The 21,129-nt window shown below is 30.9% G+C and overlaps 10 protein-coding genes across 10 annotated transcripts; 3 read left to right on the top strand and 7 right to left on the bottom strand.

Annotated features, from left to right (window-relative positions):
- Positions 1-250: 250 nt before the first annotated feature.
- GO595_001542 (protein SEC13-like) lies at positions 251-1,066 on the bottom strand (the record flags this gene model as incomplete). The annotated part of the gene is made up of 1 exon (XM_067914352.1): positions 251-1,066. One exon carries the CDS (start codon positions 1,064-1,066, stop codon positions 251-253), a length of 816 nt encoding a protein of 271 aa, XP_067778332.1.
- A 490-nt stretch (positions 1,067-1,556) lies between these two features.
- On the top strand, positions 1,557-2,045 carry GO595_001541 (KH domain-containing protein; the record flags this gene model as incomplete). Its single annotated transcript, XM_067914351.1, has 1 exon — positions 1,557-2,045. One exon carries the CDS (start codon positions 1,557-1,559, stop codon positions 2,043-2,045), a length of 489 nt encoding a protein of 162 aa, XP_067778331.1.
- A 467-nt stretch (positions 2,046-2,512) lies between these two features.
- Positions 2,513-3,364, bottom strand: GO595_001540 (Ubiquitin family protein; the record flags this gene model as incomplete). The annotated part of the gene is made up of 1 exon (XM_067914350.1): positions 2,513-3,364. One exon carries the CDS (start codon positions 3,362-3,364, stop codon positions 2,513-2,515), a length of 852 nt encoding a protein of 283 aa, XP_067778330.1.
- A 294-nt stretch (positions 3,365-3,658) lies between these two features.
- Positions 3,659-4,648, bottom strand: GO595_001539 (serine/threonine-protein phosphatase alpha-2 isoform; the record flags this gene model as incomplete). The annotated part of the gene is made up of 1 exon (XM_067914349.1): positions 3,659-4,648. One exon carries the CDS (start codon positions 4,646-4,648, stop codon positions 3,659-3,661), a length of 990 nt encoding a protein of 329 aa, XP_067778329.1.
- A 3,145-nt stretch (positions 4,649-7,793) lies between these two features.
- On the bottom strand, positions 7,794-10,115 carry GO595_001538 (uncharacterized protein; the record flags this gene model as incomplete). The annotated part of the gene is made up of 1 exon (XM_067914348.1): positions 7,794-10,115. One exon carries the CDS (start codon positions 10,113-10,115, stop codon positions 7,794-7,796), a length of 2,322 nt encoding a protein of 773 aa, XP_067778328.1.
- A 143-nt stretch (positions 10,116-10,258) lies between these two features.
- On the top strand, positions 10,259-11,844 carry GO595_001537 (uncharacterized protein; the record flags this gene model as incomplete). The annotated part of the gene is made up of 2 exons (XM_067914346.1): positions 10,259-11,477; positions 11,834-11,844. 2 exons carry the CDS (start codon positions 10,259-10,261, stop codon positions 11,842-11,844), a joined length of 1,230 nt encoding a protein of 409 aa, XP_067778327.1.
- A 378-nt stretch (positions 11,845-12,222) lies between these two features.
- On the bottom strand, positions 12,223-12,888 carry GO595_001536 (RhoGAP domain containing protein; the record flags this gene model as incomplete). Its single annotated transcript, XM_067914345.1, has 1 exon — positions 12,223-12,888. One exon carries the CDS (start codon positions 12,886-12,888, stop codon positions 12,223-12,225), a length of 666 nt encoding a protein of 221 aa, XP_067778326.1.
- A 666-nt stretch (positions 12,889-13,554) lies between these two features.
- On the bottom strand, positions 13,555-14,643 carry GO595_001535 (Calcineurin-like phosphoesterase; the record flags this gene model as incomplete). The annotated part of the gene is made up of 1 exon (XM_067914344.1): positions 13,555-14,643. The coding sequence occupies one exon, from the start codon at positions 14,641-14,643 to the stop codon at positions 13,555-13,557; it is 1,089 nt and encodes a 362-aa protein (XP_067778325.1).
- Positions 14,644-18,211: 3,568 nt separating this feature from the next.
- Positions 18,212-19,690, bottom strand: GO595_001534 (ARM repeat-containing protein; the record flags this gene model as incomplete). Its single annotated transcript, XM_067914343.1, has 1 exon — positions 18,212-19,690. The coding sequence occupies one exon, from the start codon at positions 19,688-19,690 to the stop codon at positions 18,212-18,214; it is 1,479 nt and encodes a 492-aa protein (XP_067778324.1).
- Positions 19,691-20,436: 746 nt separating this feature from the next.
- GO595_001533 (uncharacterized protein) lies at positions 20,437-20,796 on the top strand (the record flags this gene model as incomplete). The annotated part of the gene is made up of 1 exon (XM_067914342.1): positions 20,437-20,796. The coding sequence occupies one exon, from the start codon at positions 20,437-20,439 to the stop codon at positions 20,794-20,796; it is 360 nt and encodes a 119-aa protein (XP_067778323.1).
- Positions 20,797-21,129: the final 333 nt, after the last annotated feature.

Below are 21,129 nucleotides of genomic sequence, written 5' to 3'. Positions count from 1 at the left end.
TATCATTAATGATTTATATAAATTTATATTCGCGAACATAAGTTCATATTTCAAAAACTATATAATGCAAAAAGCAGCTTTAATAAAAAAAAAATATTTTCATCATAAAATTTCATTTTTTATGATATTCTTTATCCAAAAAAGCCAAAAAGAAAACATATTACAAAAACAAATTCAATTTAATAATTAATCGAACAGAACGAAGAAAAAACATTTCGCTTTAACAAAACTATTATAATGACAGATTTTATTACTCTTCTATAACTTTCCATTGCTTATTGGCGATTTCTCTCCAAACCGAAGTCGTATTCGCTCCGTAACTTACGCTCAACAAAAACCCGCAACTTGACCACCGAACGGCCATTGGCTCCTCATAGCACTTACAAATTTCATACGAGCTCCAGACATTGTCCTCGTATGTCCACATCTTTACGCTCATGTCATTCCCACACGTAACAATTTCGAATCGAGAAAATCCGGCCAATGGCCTCCACGCAATTCCGTTCACAGCTCCTTGGTGAGCCGCAACTGGTCTTAAATATGGCGCCCATGAAGTACCGTTGTATGCAAAGACAGTGAAGTATCCATCGGCTGAAGCAGCAACGAGTTTCGTTGTATCTTGCCCATTGGGATCATCAATAAATGACATGTTTGACGGTGGTGACCATGACAAAGAAGTGACGGCTTTGTCAGATACTTTCTGTGTTTGAATTGACCAGGATTTCATGTCACAACTGGTAAATGAGACAAAACCATCAGAAGCACCTGAAGCAAAACAAAGTGCAAATGGTTGAAAAGCAACTGCATTGATGGGGCTTTTGTGTTGTTGGAAGGTCATCACTTGATTAAATTCACCTACTTTAACTCTTTGATATAAATACGTTTTACCAACTTCATCGGATACAACAAAAATAGCACCATAATCAGATGATGAAAAGGAAATGGAAGTGGCACGATGACAACAGGAAGAGGTCTCGGCAACAAGTGAAAATTTGCGATTTTCATCTGACTCGTAGATTTTAACTGAGCCGTCAATGTAAAGGAATGCTAGCAAAGTGCCATTCATGTTGAAACAACAATCAATTACCCTTTCAATAGATGGAACATTGAGAATATCTGAGTTCATAAAGGCTTGCTGAAATAAAACCGGGTCAAAAGATATCGTCCTATAATTCAATGTAATAAACTTTAGAATAAACGTGGGGAACGATCAAATATAATTGAATTAATTTCAAAAAGTTCTATCGTGTTTCCATTTTTAATGCTGAAATAAATAAAATATTTCAAACAGTGTTTCATTTTTTAAATAATTGACAATTTTAAAATTAATTAATATTTGCATCAAATAAATTATTGATGCTTAAACGGTTTTGTTTATATTTTTTTGGCATTTCATTTATTTGATTAAAAGGTTAAATTGTTTTAATTGTGATATTTAGTTGGAATAAGGTTGAATTAAGGAAACATGTGTTATATTTTTAAATAGTTATCTCTTTTAAAGGTTATTTTTATTTTTTGAATTTAGCACAAAGTCAAACAAAGTAAAAAGTGCCATAATGGAAAGCCTGAAGGAAAGAATTCCTGTTGATTGTGTTAGCGATGCTAACTTTAATGTTGTCGCACACCTTGAAGGCCCTAACAACCAAAATTTGCATTATATCGAGGATCAATCACATTGTCGTCTAACTGTTCATGGTGCAATTAATTCTGGCTTTTCACTGGATGAAGAAGGACCAATATATATCTTATTAATGGCTAACTCTCCAGATGATATCGAGAAAGGTAAAGACCTCTGCTTGAATTTAATATCAACTGTTAAAGCACAAAAACAAAAGATATTACAAGAAAAAGCGCAAAAACGTGCCAAGAAAAGGAAGGCTGGCAGTAAAACAGTGAATCTTCCTGAACAATTTCTTTTGGCAATGAGATATTATTTCCCTGGTGAACCAGCAGAACCACCACCACCAGGAAGCACACAAGATATGAAGCTTCACCGCAGGAAATTTAGAATCGTTGCAAAACACAATAGTTGGTTCACAAATTAAATTATATAATCTTTTATAAAAGTAAACAACGATTTTTTTGATCACATTCACATAAGTTTGAAGTTTTTAACAAGCAATTTATCTAAAGAATGAAAATACCAAATTTTAAAAGCTAAATTTACACAGGTGCCATCAACGATCATAACTGCCATTATCGTTTGATTCGAAACGGTGATCATCTGAAATAGGTGAAAACTATCGCCTCTCCTCTTCGGAACACGGAGAGCTCCAGCTTTGGTACATGAACTGAACAAGAATCAGAAGAACTCATTAACAAGTAAACTTTGAAGCACATTGTCAAAACGATAAAAACATTGAATATTTTACACGTAAAATGATCGTCAGCTTTTGAGAGAATAAGACCAAATAAAACTACAATTCCAGAACGATAAGGGTCTATCGTTCTGCGACCGTTTTATCATAATTGGTGCAAAATTAAGCACATACGTTTTATTCAGTAAATTTGTTCATTTTTCTCTCATTGAAGAGAGACACGAAGCAGTCAGCTCTTCATTTTTTTCGCATGCAAGAAAAACTTGTATGATTGTCATTGAATCCATAGAGTTTTCTTTCTTTTCTAAACGATGTATCATTTCTCTTTCTTCTGACGTGAACTGCTGCATCGATTTTTCGTATTCGGAATCAGCTTCGATTTTTACATTAAAATCGCTCGGGTTTAACCCAATTGTTTGAAGAAAGACAAATGGATCAACTTTCCGACCTTCAAGTGCACTGATTTTTTCCATTATTTGAGGTAATAATTGAGGATTCTGTTGAAGTTGATTTTTGATGGTAAGTAATTCGCGTATAGAACCATAGTCCTCTTCTTCGTCACTGTATTCATAATCCGATAAAATTGGCACCGTCATTCTTGATGGATCAGGAATGTGACCAGAGAAAAGATATTGGGCAGCATAATCTGGTTTGAACAATGCTGCTCTAAGAGCGTTCTCGCAATCTATTTGTGACATCTGTGTTGCCTCTTGAAGATTTTTAACCATTTCATCAAAATTTTCCGGGATGAATCCGTCAAATTTCTGTACAAATAATGGAAGTGGTTCATCTTGAGGACCCAAATATTCACTTGTTTCATTCTGTTTATTTTCTTGTTCTTCTTTGTTTGTTTCAACCTGGCTTAATTGCTGTTGATTTATATTAGGTTCAGATTTTGGTTTTTTTATCACCTTTTGTGAAAATAGGATAATAAAGCTACCGCTGTCTATTCCACAATCTAAAAGTAGTTGGTCATCTGATAATTTTTTAGATTTGAAAATCAATGATGTTGACGCTGCGTCAAAGCCATGTTTTTCCTGGAGCATCTGTTTTGCCTGAAGAACTGTAGAATTTTTATCAAGGCAAAGATTGAAAGTTTTTCCAGAAATTGTTTTGAACGCTACATCCATCTTTTTGTACGTTTAAAAATTGAATTCAATAAGCCAAACAAACCCTGTGAAATTATGCAAAATTTTCGAATTCACCAAAAAATAAAAGATAATAAACAAATGCGTAATTAATACAATGCAACAATACTCCTTAAACAGTGTCCAATATTTTGAAGAAGAGTTAAAAAAATCAAAATTTGAATATGACACCAAATCAATTGGTATCACGTTTTACTCAAGTGTAAGGCTTTCTGAGTTATCTCCTGGTGATTTCCCAGCTCTTGGTGGTGTTCCTGGACGATCGATAATAACATCGTTATCCTCTATGACAGGTTCAAGGATTTGGAAGGTACAAAACAGGTTTTCGTCGACTGTTAATATTGCTCCTTTGTTCTCAAACTCATAACAATAGTTCGGAGCAGAGAAAAGCGTAACGACGCTTTGATTTGGATAATATGGAAAATCATAACCGTTCATAACCGCCTGATGCGCTCTGCAGATTAAATCAAAACCGAGTTTAGAGAGCAAATCCTCAACTGGTTGCAAGCCAAAGCATACGCTGGTTCCACGGTCGTTCTCTTCCCATGTTTCAATTTCACCATCTGGATCTGACCACAATAAATCACAAAGAAGACCTTCTTCTGGAACTTCCATTGGTCTTTGAAGTGCTCTGATATCATCAAGTGAATTTAAGCTTGGTGAAATGCCTCCATGGATGCAAAAGATTTTTTCATCGATTATTGCGGCTATTGGAAGACAATTAAAGACATCACAAAACTTCTTCCATATGGAGAGGTTGTATTGGTCGATGCAATCATCATAGAAACCATAAAGACGGTTAATATATGAACATTCATGATTTCCACGAAGCATAAAGAAATCATTTGGATATACAATCTTGTAGCAGAAAAGAAGGCAAACTGTTTCAATGCTTTGAGCGCCTCTGTCAACATAATCACCAAGAAATAGGTATCTTGTTTGAGGTGGAACCTTTCCCATCTTTAAAAGTCGTAAAAGATCATGGTATTGACCATGAGTATCTCCGCATATTGTAAGGGGTGGAGCAAGTTCAAGAAGAACAGGTTGTTCAAGAAATATTTTTTTCACAGATGAAAGAATCCACTCAATTTCTTCGAACGAGAGACCAGCAGGGACTGTTTTTGGCTCGTGCTCAATGGACCAAAGCTTGTTTATAATATCTTGTGCGTTTGGTTCGGACATTATTAATTTATTAAATTCAATTGAAGACGCTGGCCATTTTTTGATTGGTTTACGAGAAAAGTCTACTTTTTGTAAGAAAATGAGAACATTTTTTCTGTAATAACCGCCATTTTTTCGCTTGAATGAAAAAGTAGTTTGGGTACGAAACTGTTATTCACAAAGAAAAGTTATTACACTTAACCTTAAATAATATTATGTGAATATCTCATGTTATGAAAATAAATAATCAATTTTAATTATTAAGAAGTTAAAACCATTATATAAAGAATATAAATAAAAGAAATTATCCTTTTTTTGTATACAATTGTAATTAGTAATTTTTTTAAAAACATTAAAATAAATTGCCTAAACAACATTCCATTCTTTAAATATGAAAGAAAGAATTGTCCGATGCTTGAAATTCCATTTTTTTATGTCATTTTGAAATTATTTTCGATTTTCTGTCCAAAAAAGTACATTCAAATTTGAATGTCAATAGCACTTTTTTTCGGAACGGTTATAGTGAAAAAAGTGAAATCAAATGGTTTCTTTATTAATTCACTTGGCTCATTTCTGATTTACTATCTTCAACTCTTTTATGATATTGATCACAGAATTTTTCATAAAGGTTTCCTGATATATATTGTAATTTGCTTGGTTCTTCAGCAAAACATACAATCAATGTATCAGCTACTGTCAAAATTGGCTGAACCAAAATAGTAAACAATGAATATGTAAAAGTGCAAGCGCAAACGCAACAAATTCCCTTCGTTTCATCTGAATTACCCAAGTAAAATCCAACAATACCACTTGTTACCAACAACATAATTTCATTTAAAGTGATTGTGGCTGATATACAACCATCCTTAATAAGCACATCACAAAACTTACGACAAGAAAGTTCAGTCCATCTTCTACAACCTTCTGTAAATGGCACACCATAAATTGAACAATATATCAAAGCGAATCTATTAATTAAAGAAATCAAAGACTTCAAACATTTCCTTAATAATGTACAAATGCAATAAACACAAGGAAGCCAACAGAATATTCGTGCCCAATATTTCATCATTGCATTTAACAATTCTGCAATTGTAAGTATAGCGCCTGCGAACACTGCGCTACCGAACGATGTTGTTATTGCTCTTTTTAATGATCCGAAGATTGGATATTTCGGGAAATATTCAGTTCCATTTAAGAAATACCATGAAGCTGCAGTTCCGGAAACTGCCATATAAATTATGTATCCCATTGTTTTTGTTATGAATAAATATGATATAACGATATATAATAACCAATAAAGTGATTGACTTGAGATAAGCAAAATGATGAAAAATAAGTCGAAAAATATTACAAACAACATTTGTAGTATTGCATGAATAATGGCAAATATTAATATTGAAGGGAATTTTTTAATAATTTTGGATGTAAGTATTAAAATATCTAACGCAAAGCCTATAAACATTCGAACACATAAAAATACGACTAAGGAAATAAAACCATAGATCGCGGGATATATAAAGAAAAAATATAAATGGAATTTAATATAAAAATAGACGGCAACACCAGTGGCTATAATACTATCGATTAATAAACTAAATTTAAGATAAAAACTTGGAAATAAAGTAGCATATAGAAAATGAAATAAGTTTAAGCCAAATGCTATTAATAATCCATATCCAAAAAATTTTAAGAAAAATTTAATCGAATTTTCTGCGATTTTATGCTCAGAATAATATATATTATATTTAGAATATACATGCACAAATAATGCTATTGTTCCTCCAACGTTTATAAAAAATAGAATTACCCAAAAAATATCATTGCAACGACTTTCTTTAACTGTGTTCTTTGAGAATTGTTCTGGTTCGAATTGATGTGGATCTGACCAATATTGAGAATATTCTGTTTGATCAACAGGAATTTCATGCCATTGATCAAATTGTATATGTTGATATTGAATTTCATATGGATCATAAGTGTATTGTTGATTGGCATAAGTTGGATTATAATCAGTTGCCTGATAAGGGTTTTGTTGATAATTTTGATCATAATTCTGCTGGTAATTATAATTTGAGTTTTGGAGGTCTGCCATATATTAAAATGAATATATGATTTAATTTCGTATTTCAAATTCTGATATAAAATCAATAAAAAAACAAATTTTGTGCTTTTAACTCATTTTTAAAAGGAGCCCGTAAATGAGTACTATCAAAAGTTTTTAAAATATTGAAGTCATTTTCAATATTGAGTTTTTTGAACAAGTTCTTAATATAAAGAATAACTATAGATGACAAATATGTGAAAGGTTCGATATCCATAATAAAACTTCTAACTGTTTATGTAGTGATATCATTTACATTGTAATTGTTATATTGAAATTTTGAGAATCATATTTTTTAATAAATTGAATTTTATGGTTTATTGATGAAAAGCTTATTAATTTCAAGTAGGAATAACTTAAATAATATTCTCATCAATATCTAATGAAAATAACTTTTGATAAAATATATAAATTTTAAATATATAACAATTTTTAAAAAAAAGATTGTAAAATTATTATTATTAACACATAAAAAACATATTTTGCAATATTATTTATTAACAAAATATTATTAAAATTTTAAGGAGTTCATCAAAAAATCTTTTAATTAATTTCGTTTACATATGCATTACCTTTATTAGAGTACCCAATAGTGATGACCCTATTTCATAATTATTCCCAAACAGTATCCTCAATAATTTTGTAACCAAACAATGCGAGAAATATTTAAATCAATTTTATTGTTGAACTTTTCATTATTTTAATATATAATGTTCTTTAGGTAAAACAAGATTCACTATTTCCACAATGTTCACTATTTGCAATAACTTTTCATGATCCATGTGGAATTAGTGGTTCTTTTATCGTAATAATTTCTCAATATCGATAATCTTCAGGCGATAAATTTCACTCCTTTAGATAATATGAATAAGTTGAGACAATTGCTTCTGGTGGTTTGGCTCTATTAAAATAAATCGCGTGTTTATATTCATGAAATGTTTTTATTTTTCAATTCAAATATTAGTTGTATTAGTTGCATCACACTTAACAAGTCATTAATCCGTAATAAGACACAAAAGAAAATGTTTACTCATTCAAAAAGTTTATTTTCTGAACAAACTGTCACTTTTTCTGGTTGCAAATATATTGGTATATAACGCGACAAATGTAGTATGCCCGATGGAGTTGTACCAGCGATGACTCCGGGTAGTAACAATTCTGCAGAATCCTTTGGTTCACAACCACCAAAATTATCCATATATGTAATTTTCGATTTTTAATCCCTTCGCTTATCCAAGTTTCAAGTCGTTTGTTAGTAGCTTCAAATCTATTCACGGAAAGAATCGAATTCTTAAATGACTCCCAAAGCGGTGACTGATAAGAATTCGTACAAATATTAATCAATACATTCCATGGATCATTAGTTTGGAATAATGAACCTTTCCGAAGAAACATCTTAAATTGATGCGCAATTACTTTAACGGGATCATAATTAGGTTCGAATAATAGGTCTATTTCTTTATGTGCAAATGCTGGCGTGAAGATATATCTATCGGCTTCTTCCTGAGCGACCGTTAATTCGGGGACCGTTAAAATGTCAAATGAATAAATTGAAACAACAGAACGCAAAAGTTGGATAATTTTGACAATTGTTTCATGCGACCTAAGAAGAGCTGTTGTGTTATAATATTTACAAAGCCATTCTTGGTTCCGAATGATTTCTCGTAAGAATACTATTAATAAATTTTTGGATACAAGATTACATGATGCAAATGTTGCTTGTGTAAGGATATTAACCCTTTGTTTCATTTGCTGACATATGTGTCGATATTCTTTTATATCAATATCGAGTTCAGAGAAAGCTGGTACTAACGATTTATTTGAAATCGAAAATCCATTAAGTAGAAGCATTAAAACTAATTCACAAAGACGTTGATTCAATGGATCATTGTCTTGGTGTGAGGTTATTGGGCATGTTTTTATCTTTTGGAGATGTTGTTCAAGTTCGGTTAAATAGGGGCACCCCGGAAAACCGTCACAGAATTGTTTTGGTGTAAAATCTGGAAAATATGAGAAATCAACCATAGTTGTGAAGTCTACTTTGGCGTCTTTCAAACTATTATTGATTACTTTATCAATAATTTGAGGTGTTGTTAAAGATTCAATTTCATTGTAAAATAATTGTGAAGAATCATCACTTGCAAACAAAGAGTTAATGCTAGCGATTTGTTGGGAAACATCAGTGTCATATGTAAAGTCAGATGTCTTCTTTAAAAGTTCATGCATCATTTCAAATGATGGTGGAACAAATTCTTTTCGATGATACATATGCTCACGCTCTGCGTTAAGCTCAGTAAGTCTAAACCTTAAGTTGTCTTCGGTATTTTCTTCATTTTCATGCCATTCTTCATCTTGTTCAGTTTGTTCTTTTTGCGTATCAACTGTTGGTGATGGCGGCTGAGGCTCAGGTTCTATTGTTTCAATTGAGACAATGTCATTAGAAATTTCTTCTAAAGGAATATTTGAGATATCTTCAACAGATACCATTATAGGAATTTCTTCTGGTTCTTCACTTTCTGGTTCTAATGAAAGTGGTTCAGGTGTTGGTGATTCTGGGATGACTGTAATGTTTTTAGGTGTAGGTGTTTTATTAGTTTCTTCAGAATGATCAATTTGAGGAGTAGGAGCTGGCGAAGGTTTTGGTGAAGGCGCTGGGCTTCGAGGAGTTGTTGGCGCATTTGCATCTGCAAATAGGTGCAAAACCCATTTTACCATTTCGTTTTCATTTGCACATTTGTAGTAAACGGTTTTCGGCGGTTTTCCATATTTTGTTGAAAATTCGTAAACAACAAAACAACATGAGAGAGGGTAATGCCCAAGGCTTTTAATAGGTTCTATACATGTGGATATTGTAATTAATGAAGAAAGTTTAACATCAAAGCCAACAGCAGCAGTATCAAGATTAAGTGTCTGAAAACGAATTCCAGAAATGTTACTGAGATTTAATACCACATTAGCAAATTTTGTACTTCCTTCAAATAACGCTTCAATGGAGTGATCTGCAGATGTAAGATTTTCAAATTGAAAATTTCGAACAAATAAAGAAATACTTTTAAGAGAGTCCCCCCAATAACTGAAGAAAGATTTTGCATCTTTTTCTTTTTTAAATTGAAACTCAATATATTGATTGAAATTAAAAATTGATTGAATTTTGAGAAGATGCTTACTTCCTTTCTTTTTTGGTTCATAAGGCGTAAAGTTAGGAACAAAAAGAGCAAATGCATAATTTTTTGCACGATTTTGAGAAAAGAATGCAAATGGACCTATAACATCAACATCATACTTTGAGAAGCCACTAGTCAATCCAGACAATTTTGTTTCAATTTGTTTCCAATGTAACTCTTTTGCAAGAGGCCGAAATTCTTCTGGAAGACTTACTTTCATTTTCTGCTAGTTTTCATTCAAAAATTTTATTGCTAACAATAATTCATAAAAATTACACTTGACACATAAACTATCCAAAACCATTCTAAACGGTCTCAAGATTTTTTATATTTTGGACACCCCCAAATTCAACCTTATTTTACATGTCCATTTCTTCACTTCTCAATGGACAAGCAACTAAGAGCAAAATTCCGCAGGCAACTGTTGTGCGTAGAGTCGTACATGTCAATCAAAATATTTCAAAGCCAACAATTCCTTCAAGTAATAATAATAATACAACTAATAATAATAATCCTCAAAATAACAACCCAATTCCTAGTGAAGAAGATTGCTTAACATTTTCAATCATATCTAAATTATGCCTACCTAAAACTTTGGTCGAGAAAATAAATCTTCTATTTCTAAAGTTACTTCAAAATAAAATCGGGTTTACAACTGTTTCAAAGATAATATCTCAAGACACACAACACTATCCTATTGTTTATACGAGCTGGCAAGCTGTTATTCAAAGGAAAGCAATTTCCAAAGAACCATTATTTCACAAGATTTCCAAAATTGTACTATGGTTCAAAAATAATCAAATACCATCCATCATGTGCGTTAATTTCATTAAATTTCTATCAGATTCTAGGCAACAACAATTATCTCAAATCAAACTTTTAAGTTATCTTATAACAAATGACTTCGAAAATTTCACACCGCATTGTACATCACAGCTCCTTCAATTTGCGCTTGAATTATTTCCTTATCTTTCATCATCTAATTTTAATGTCTCACCTAAACCAATCGAAAATGTTTCTTTAGCAACAAATTTAGGAATTGAAGATCCAAATTCGCCATTTATTATTCCAAAACGTGTATTAGATGTCTCTCTAGCGATGCAACGAAAACTTCGACTTCAAAAACAAAAAGCCTTGTCAACGCATCATAGAGGCGCATTAAGCTTACCAACCAATGTCAAATTTACGCCATCACATAGTCAAAGTTTATCTGATTTGCCAAATAATGGTACCTCATTTATCTTTAACTTTATAACTAAATCAACACCTGTAGGCCACGAGGGAGGATCCAGGCCAATTCCACATCATGTAGAAGCAGCTCCTGCTCCAACGCGTGATATAAATGAACTTCTAGAACGTTTAGAAGTACTTGAGCATTTACGTGATGAAATTATTGGTTTTAACATAGACATCAATCAACTTAAATATGTAATTCGTGATCCTGGTATGAAAATATATGGACCTGCCTGGGAGGAAATTGAAAGTTATTTAACAAGTAGAGAAGTACGACAATATGTAATATCAAGGCTTCGAAGTCTTTTACCTAGAATTGAAGATAATCATTATAACGAGCGTACATTCAGTATGCAATATCTTAAAACCCAACCCACAAACGGTTTCATTCAGAGTATAAAACCGTTAAACTTTTATTCAGGGACTTCGTTTGAATTTCCGTTTTTTGACGATGAAGTGACACTTTTTTTGAAACAAGTTATTCTTACTCATAAATCAAGTCAACAAAAATTCCCAAGTGTTGTATGGTTTATCAATGAAATCTTACCCAAGTTTCAAATTACTAACACAGATTATATTATCAAAATCTTTGGCAACAGTTCATTAGCTAATTCGTTATCTTATTTCAATATGTTATGTAACGTAATACGACCGTTATTTTCGCCTGATTCAATTCTAGCGGGTACTTATTCAATTGTTTTAGAGTCTGCCTATGAAAAAGTTCTCCGCCAATTTAACGTTCCCATTGACAAAAGTATTTTAAGTAAAACATTGAAATCGATTTTAACGAATCGAACGGTTATCGACGATAAAGCCGATGAGATCTCAAAATATTATGGCAATTATTCGCAAAACTTTGCACAGTTTTATCCCATCTTTAGCAAATTAAATCACTCAACATCATGGCTTCAAACAAGCCCGCACTTACGTAAGTTTAACAGATTAGCAGAGTCGTTTGGCTATGCAAAAGATATTCAGACATTAAAATCATATGAAAAAATATACAAAAAATTGGTCAGATTCCCTTCAGGTGAAAGAATAGTGTCACTCGAGTTTAGAATTAAGAAAAATGAGATCTTCGTCGAACCAATCGACTAGATTATGTCAAAAATAAAATCGGTTCCATCCTTATTCAGTTTTTTGATTAGAGTTGAGTAGAAAAATTCAAAGTCAAAGTCGTCTTTGTACTGATACGGAGAATCGGTTTGGAGAAATGATAAGTTAAAACATATGTCCAGATTTTGAAATGTCATCATATTAACAGACGATTTGCTAAGAATGGCTTTGAGTGCTTTAAATATGAGTGCAATGCAACGACGATTAAGTGGATCAAGAAGCATTAAGGTCTCGGAAACTGATTTTGGATCATCTTTACGATAATATGTATTAACAACTTCGGTGGTAAGTATCGGTTCTGGTAAAGAACGTAACCATTGCTTAAGAAAAGAAGTATACTCGTGAATGTGACAATCAGGTGGTGGTACAAATTTGACAGGATCTAATGCTGCATGACCAATTTCTTGAACAACTCTGTGACTTCCGCATATACGGAAAAGACCTTGTACATTGGCGTTTTTGATAATTTCGTCAATAACAATTGGAAGAAATATTGGACATCCATTATCATTCACTGGTAAAAGATGAATATCCATTCCAAATATGGTTTCTTCCTTTTTTTCGGGTTCTGGTGTTGGTTCTGGTTGTGTTTCGTTTCTTTTGAAAATTGAAGGAAAGTTGGAAAACGCTTTGTTAATACTCATTATGATCGGCTTTTTGGAGGTTTGTTTATTTTCCCAAAATATTCGTAAACATTTGAATTTTGTTTGTATCGATTTTAAACGGCGTTTACAGCAAATTGAATGATTGTTTTTAATAATTGTCATCGTTATGGAGGTATGTCTGAAAAATATCATCTTGATTTTTTCATTGTTTTCGTTTTTTTGTGACAAAAATAGACCAACTTGTGGTTTTACTTTTGTCGATATCGAAATGTTATTAAAAAAAATTAAGTTTCTTGACTTTATAAAAATATCTTTAATTACATTTTTTATAAAATGCCTATATGGAATCATTTAAGGCATTAATTGTTGAACATATATGTAGAATTTTTATTTGATATATATTATAATAATAATAGATTCTATCAATTGATATTAAAAAAACAAAAAATTGTCTCCGGGCAGGATCGAACTGCCGTCAAGAGCGTGTTAAACTCCTATTCTAACCATTAGACTACGGAGACTTTCGTATTTCTTTTTACTATATAAAATACTGTATATATTAAAATCTAATGTAAAAATGCAAATTTCTCATTATATATTAATTTTCCAAATTTACATACTTCTGCTTCACATAATTTCAATAAAATTTATCCATTTTAAATATTTTTATTTAAAACATTACATAAAATAAAAACTACAAACATTTTAATTACTAGGTCCAAACTTTGTCTTCAAAAACACCATTAATTTATTTCCCAATTTTTTCTGCAAGCAACTCGGGAACAAACATTTCCTTAAGAATGCTAATGCACTATTAAATCCACCATAAGTCCCAACCTTAGTTAAAAATCCAATCTCTGCATCTTCAACTATTTCCCCATAGTACAACATTCTTGTATCGATGTGATTTGTATCTCTTTCATCGATATCTATGACTCTACATCCCCGATCCATTCCAGGAAATTCGTATGAACCTACAAATCCTGCAGACGAGTCAAATCCGATTCCAATTCCATCTTTCGTATATCCGAAAAATGAGTCGCCATGATTATGGCCAAAAAACGCAGCAATTACATCGCCGTTATTAAGCCATGCTTCATAAAGACCATTTTCATATTCAGATCCAAATGCTACATCTGGACCTTCAAAGAAAAGTCCGGTTGGATCATACTTTAACTCTGGATTTAATGATAAAAAGCTTCCAAAATAATTTCCTTTGCTTATTGCTGTGGTCGTATGAGGAAAATCGCTATTAATAAGCATGGTTTGATATACCTCTGGAATAGGACGATGTTGAAACCATAGAGATGGAAGTGGGCGGCCATTATTTTGGGAGTTAAGTTCCCTCGATTTTGATGTGTACCACGAAACTTGGTCAGGAGCTGTAAAGAAACTTGAACTATCAGGCCCTGAGTCAACAAACCAAAGGTTGAATATGTTATGTTCTTGTTTAGAATCTTTAATAAGTAAATTATAATTTCCAATACCTGTGATTTCTTCTGGGCCAGAAATTGCAAGACAGCGAGGATACTTCTGATAGTAAGAAAGCTGCTGCGATATAGGATATGAAATTTCAGGATCATGATTGCCAAATGTTAGTGCAAAAGGCACGTTACTGGAATCAATTACTTCAAGAAATTTATTGACAGATCTTTCAAAATGTCCCCCTGGAAGTTTAACTGCAACTTGATCACCATTCAAAACGATAAGATCAGGATCTGTTTTCGAAATTGCATTTGAAATCAAGGTGATGGATTTTTGTGTGTCTCTAAGCGAAGAATGAATATCACTCATTAGAAGAATTCTGAATTTTCCATTAGAGTCAAAATGTAAACATTTTTCCATTTGGGTCTTTTATGTACTATCGGCATTTCGTGACAACTTTTTAAATGCATAACGGCGTATCGTTTGAAGTTTTTTAATATAAAAATATTATTTTTATTAAAAGTATTTTGGAATGAATTTTGCTACTATAGCAGATGTTTGCTAACCTATCATAAGTACTTAATATTAGCTTCCTAGTCAAATTTTCAAAAAGAAGTTATTACTTAAATCAAATACTTTTTAATATGATCTTTTACGTCTAGACGAAGGTTTAACAGATGCACAACGTATCCAAGGTATTAATCAACAACTTAGTGTTGATGTTGATCCAGATACAATAGCTCATAATTATATTTTCATTAGCTAATGAAATCAATGATTTTACCATAGATTCATCCATTAATCTTAATGGAGTTGACGAAGGTGGCATAGTTGCCATAGCAGGAAGTGATTACGATGATTATTATTCATCTTCATCTTCAGACGACGAACCTATTGATGATGTCAAAATTCCACTTTCAGTAACTAGCACAGGTTGGGAAAGAAAATTTTTAAAGCATTTCAACAATTTGAGTGTGCCCCTGAGTATGCTATTGCAAGTGCTGTATGATATAATTTTAATAAATTCCAAATAAAGAAATGATAATTAATATGAATATAAACCATATTAAAATTAATAAAAAAATATTTTTTACGTCAACATTGAATCCTTTTTTTTTCAGGAGCAATTTAGCAAAACCAGCATAATGTTTTGATGATGATATTATAAGTGCTGTATCAAATAAACAGAACAAGCACCACATATATTTTTTGAAAAATCAAATTGCAAATTAAAATTGCATTTGAAAAATATAAAAATTTCTTTTTTTGCATTAATTTTATAATTCCTTCATATCTACGTCAAAATTTAACAACTTCAATTTTACCATTTTTGAATTGTAACCATAAGTGGTGTCAAATGACACAAATAAATCCCATAAATTCAAAATAAACATTAATTATATGAATAGATGATTTTTTATAAAGAAATTCAAATCATCCTCAATAAAATCGGATATCAAGAAATCCAAGAAGAAAATACACAAACATAACTAAATATGATAAAAAATTTTGTTATTTTTTGAAATTCGATATTAATGATAATATTAAAAATACTTAGCTTGGAAATCACTAACATTTATGTAAATTAATTTTTTAAAATAAATTATTATTAAATCATATAAAAATAAAAAAATATTTTCTTTTTTACATGTAATAGATTTTTAGATATCAAAAAACTACACAGCTTCAGAATATTAAATTTTTAATGTAAAAAATATGTGTGATATCTATGTCTCTTTCTGTTCAAGCATTTTAACTATTTCTGTATAACAATTTTCTGATGCCATCATAAGTGCTAAAATAAGTGCTGTATAAAATAATTTAAATAACTTCCAAATATTATTTTGAAACATTATATTATTAAAATAAATTTTAAACAAAACAAATAAATTTTTTTAGCATTAATATCAATTCCGTCTTGTTCAAGAAGTAATTTAACTATTTCTGTATGACCATTTGCAAATGCTTTCATAAGTGCTATATAAAATAATTTAGATAATTTCCAAACATTATTTTGAAATATTAAACTATTAAAATAAATATTAAATAAAATAAATAAATATTTTTAGCATTAATATCAATTCCGTCTTGTTCAAGAAGTAATTTAACTATTTCTGTATAACCTTTATAAGATGCAATCATAAGTGCAGTTGTAAATAATTTAAATAATTTCCAAATATTATTTGGAAATATCAAAATCTTAAAATATATGTTAAATAAAACAAATAAATATCTTTAGCATTAATATCAATTCCTTTTTGTGCAAGAAGTAGTTTAACTATATCTATATGACCATTTTCAAATGCAATCATCAGTGCTGTAAGAAATAATTTAAATCATTTCCAAATATTATTTGAAAATATAAAATTGCTTCTTCCAAAATTTTTTTGCTTTTTTTCATACCAACTGATTTTAAGAACATAAACATTTTGAAATTACAATGTTTTAAGCAATGAATTCCGTATTTTGTTAAGTCTTTATTAGGTATTTCTTGCTTTTCGTAAAAATATTGAAAAATTTCATTTCGATGAAATTCAATTGCTGTTTTATAGACATTTTCAAATGATAAAATGTTTTGTTTACATAAATATGTAATCTCTAGATTTCCACCAGCAATTGCAAACCGTAATGTGTTTTTGGTTTTAGAACCATTCATCAGTAAAAATCGAAAACATTTAATTGCACCAAAAAATGCAGCAAAATCAATTATTGAAACATTCTTTTCATTAATAAATGAACACCTTTCATAAAGTGATGGTTTGACATGTTGATTATAATCGAAGTTTGCATGTGATGAAATTTCTTGAAGTTTTTCAATTTCATCATTGCGAATTATAATTGCAATTTTATTCGGATTATGTCCTTCTTTAATTAATTGCTTATGAAGTTCCCATTCATTCTTTGATACTTCTTCAAGATCCAAAAGAAACTGTTTTTGAAATTTATAGTAATAACTATGGATTTCTTCATCTGTAGAATAATGCGCATAACATAATGATCTCTTATTATGAACAAAATCAGGTTGAATTAGTTCAAATTCGATCATTTTTGTAAGTAAATGATTTGATTCTTGTGATTCTATTATTAATAAATAATTCTTAAAAACATTAATTATTGAGTAACAGTGAATGTCTTTTACTAATGTTTCAATAGATTTCAAAAAATTCAAATATAAAATTGTTTCAATTCTTTGAGATAAAAAAGCTGTATATATTAAACTACTAATTAAAAGAGATAAACCATTGTATGTATTTTTTTTTAACAGAAATTTGTGAGTAGGAGACATTCGTACACTTTACATTATAAAATTGATTATTATGCATCATTATTGTTGATTGATTATTTCCAATGAAAGTAATTGAAAATTGAATCAATATTAGATAGAGTTTCTAGATGCACACAAAGGACTTAGGCATTATAAATAAATTAATTGTTTGGTAAAAAAAAAACTCTGGGTTCACAAAATGATCATGAAGTTCTGGAATGTTTTTTCACTCTAGAACAAGATCCAAACACAGGATTTAAGGAACTTGTCGTTAAGTAGAAGATGTCTAAAAAAAGCATAAAGGTTTTTTTGATTTAATGAAGAAAAAAATTATTTTATAAGAAGAACATTCATTATTATTAAGACTGTGATTTATAAATTACATTCATACCCCGATTTTTTTCTTACATCAAACTTACAGAAAGAAAAAAAATTGAAGTATAAATTATATGAAATATTTCTTTCATTGTTATATTGTTTTAAAGTACTTTAAATACGATTGTTCCCTTTTCAAATCATTGAGTTCTAGAGGAAAAAGAAGAATTTTGAACCTTAAAAATGATGCATCAATTTATGCGTAAGTTAGAACGTATTTATTCTAATTGTTACACACCAGAGAAGAAAGTTGCAACTCAAACATTAAAATGATTCAAAGTTGTTGCTTTTATTCATTCATGAGATCTCTTCCACAAGTTTCTTTGCCAAAAGTGCCACACTTTTACATTTATCGTCGAAAAGCGATGACATATTATCCTTCAAAACCTTTTTAAGTTCATCGTCTTTAGTATTCTTATACATTTCTTGCATGATCAACAATGCTGTTTGTCTTTTTCTGAAACTTTCAACAGATTTCATTTCGATTACCTCATTTGGAATTTTTTGTTCACCATTAACAAATGATAATGCCAAGTTATGGATGGCTGCCATACGTACAGGATATGCCTCATCTTCGAGAAGCTTAATATAAACATTTTTGAAATTTTCCCGATAATTTGAATCTTTTGGAAGAAGTTCAGCAAGTCGTTCAAGTTCTTCAACAATACCAAAGCGAACACGCCATTGATCATCACGTGATAAGGCATCAATAATGGAACTGATATTACTCGAAATCATCGACGCCATCAATTCACTTTTTGAGAGAACGATAGCTTTGATGAAGTGCAATTTGATGTTATTCTTCTGCTTGGCAAGAAGCTCATCGGCGAATGCTTGGAGAGTTTCGGAAGGTATTTGACCTTGACAAGCTTTGCCTATTGCAAAGAAGCAATCAATTACTGCTATTTTCAAATGATAATGTGGAGACGAAATTAGTTTTGAAAGTATTGAGATGACACTAAGACCTTGCGGGAATGGTGTTGGTGAAAGCTGTGGAAGAAGAGCTGTAAGTGAACGGAGAGCACATAGTTTAACTTGCCAAATTGAATCTGAAATTAACTTGGTGGTAATTTCACAGGATTTGACAGGATCATTGGCTTGAATAAGACCAGTAGCAAGTGAAGAACGTACGCCCCAATCAGGATCTGTGAGAAGAGTTGGAACCATATCAAAGAAAAAGTCCATCTTGCAACAGACAACTGGGAGATAAGCTCGAATGCGGGGGTGTTCATCATTCATTAATTCTTTTGCAATTTCAAATGCATTATCATGACTTAACTTGGGAATATATTCAGCAACAGCAAATCTAACAAGAAAAGAGGGATCTTTTATAAGGTTCTTGCAAATCTTCATAGCGAGTTCTTCATTTGCTGATAATTGAGGGAATTTAAGGCAATAAACACGTACTTTATCATATTTGGATTTTGATATATTGAGAATTACGTTGTCAGTGTTGTTAACATTTCCGAAAGATTCGATTGTAGTGTCAACAACTTCAGTGTCTTCGCTTGCTAAAAGAGCTTCAATAAGTTCTGATAAAGGATCAATTCCACCTGCTGCTTTTTCGATAGACGGGATTGCTTTTGCAACAAGACACAATACTTCGTAATCATTTCTTGGAAGCCAATTAATTAAGAAGGGGATGAATTGTTCGCAAATTACTTTCTGAGGAAATGCGGCAGCAACTTGATGAAGGTTGTAGGCAAACATGTACTGTGCATCCTCATCATTATCTAATGCATCAGAAATCAATTGAAGAACTTCTCTCCTTGACATGCTTATTTATATCGTGTAAACCAATCAATTTCGTTTACGGATTTAAGGCGGTTATTAATTCAAATTTGAATGAAAAATAGAGATATGCCGGGGGTTTTACACCAGGTTTGGATTGAATTAATAAAAATCCAAATCGAAATATCTTCTCGAAGGTCGAATTTGGATGATAGCAACAAATATATTGATATGAAATCAATTTATTGTCAATGAATTTGAATTAGTAAATTATAAATAAATTTTATTCCTTGAAAGAACAAAATCGTTAAACAAAAGATCAACGGACTATAGAATATTTTTGAATAAAAAATAATCGGTGAAAGTATGAAATGCTCTCAGGTAAAATAAATGATTTATCTATAGCATTAACTGATTTTGAATCCATAGTCAGGAAGTTAAATAATGGATTACGTGATCTTAATAATTTCGACATTGAATGTAATACATTTGCTGACTTAAATAATTTGAAAAATGAACTTGATCAAAATTTTAAAATTTCATTAAACTCATCAATAAATTGTCTACGCGCAATTGATTCATTAAAATCAATACCTAAATCTAATACAGTAAGCAAAAATGTACTTCCTCCTCAAGATGATGCACTCAAAATGGTAACAGATTTTTTCAATCAAAAAATATCAAAAGCGCCAACACCTTTGCCTATGAACGCTGGGTGCTATTCTCATCGGTACAAAAAATCAAAACAAAATCAAATAATTTGTGGGGCACACGAAGAAACAGAGCGCCTTATGATTACATGCAACTGTACCGAGGAAACACAGATATGTTATGCATTTGATCCATCTACATACCCAAAATTCAAAATTATTCCCTTGAAAAAAAACGAATGGTCACCACTTCCAACAATAATTCCAGAGCACCCTAGCCCTAGGTACGAGCATCCAAAAGGGGCTAAAGTGTTATCACTTTGGATGAATCAAGAATCAAATCAATGGTCATCCATATTTTATACTGCAACCGTATCCAAAAGACCTTGTGACAGGTACAAAAATGACACGGAGGATCGTGGATATGAACTAACCTTCTTTGATGGAACAACACAAGTTGTTCCCGAAAAATTTATTGTTTCATCAAAAGACAAATGGTAATTAACTACTTAATCATTATTATTCTTCATATGCTAAAGAATTATTTAAAGTAAATATTTGTATTCGTTGCTAAGAAATCTAATTCATTTACTCTTTTATTTTTTCTTCTCAAGTTATACCAAAATCGTTACCACTTTTCACTATTTTAATGAGTATTTAAGATATTGCAGTTAGGTTATGCAACTCCATTTAAATTTCTTGAAGAAATTCAAAATTTTTGTAGAAATATTATACTTCAAATATCCCAGTTTTGTTATTGGCAAAAGCATAATTATAATATTGCAGTTACTAAAAACTTTTGAAGAAGAGATACAGCTAAAGATTGAGTTCTTT

The sequence above is a fragment of the Histomonas meleagridis genome (assembly GCF_020186115.1).
Source record: "Histomonas meleagridis strain 2922-C6/04-10x chromosome Unknown contig_145, whole genome shotgun sequence".
Classification (NCBI taxonomy): Eukaryota; Parabasalia; order Tritrichomonadida; family Dientamoebidae; genus Histomonas; species Histomonas meleagridis.
This window is presented reverse-complemented; position numbering and strand designations above follow the sequence as displayed.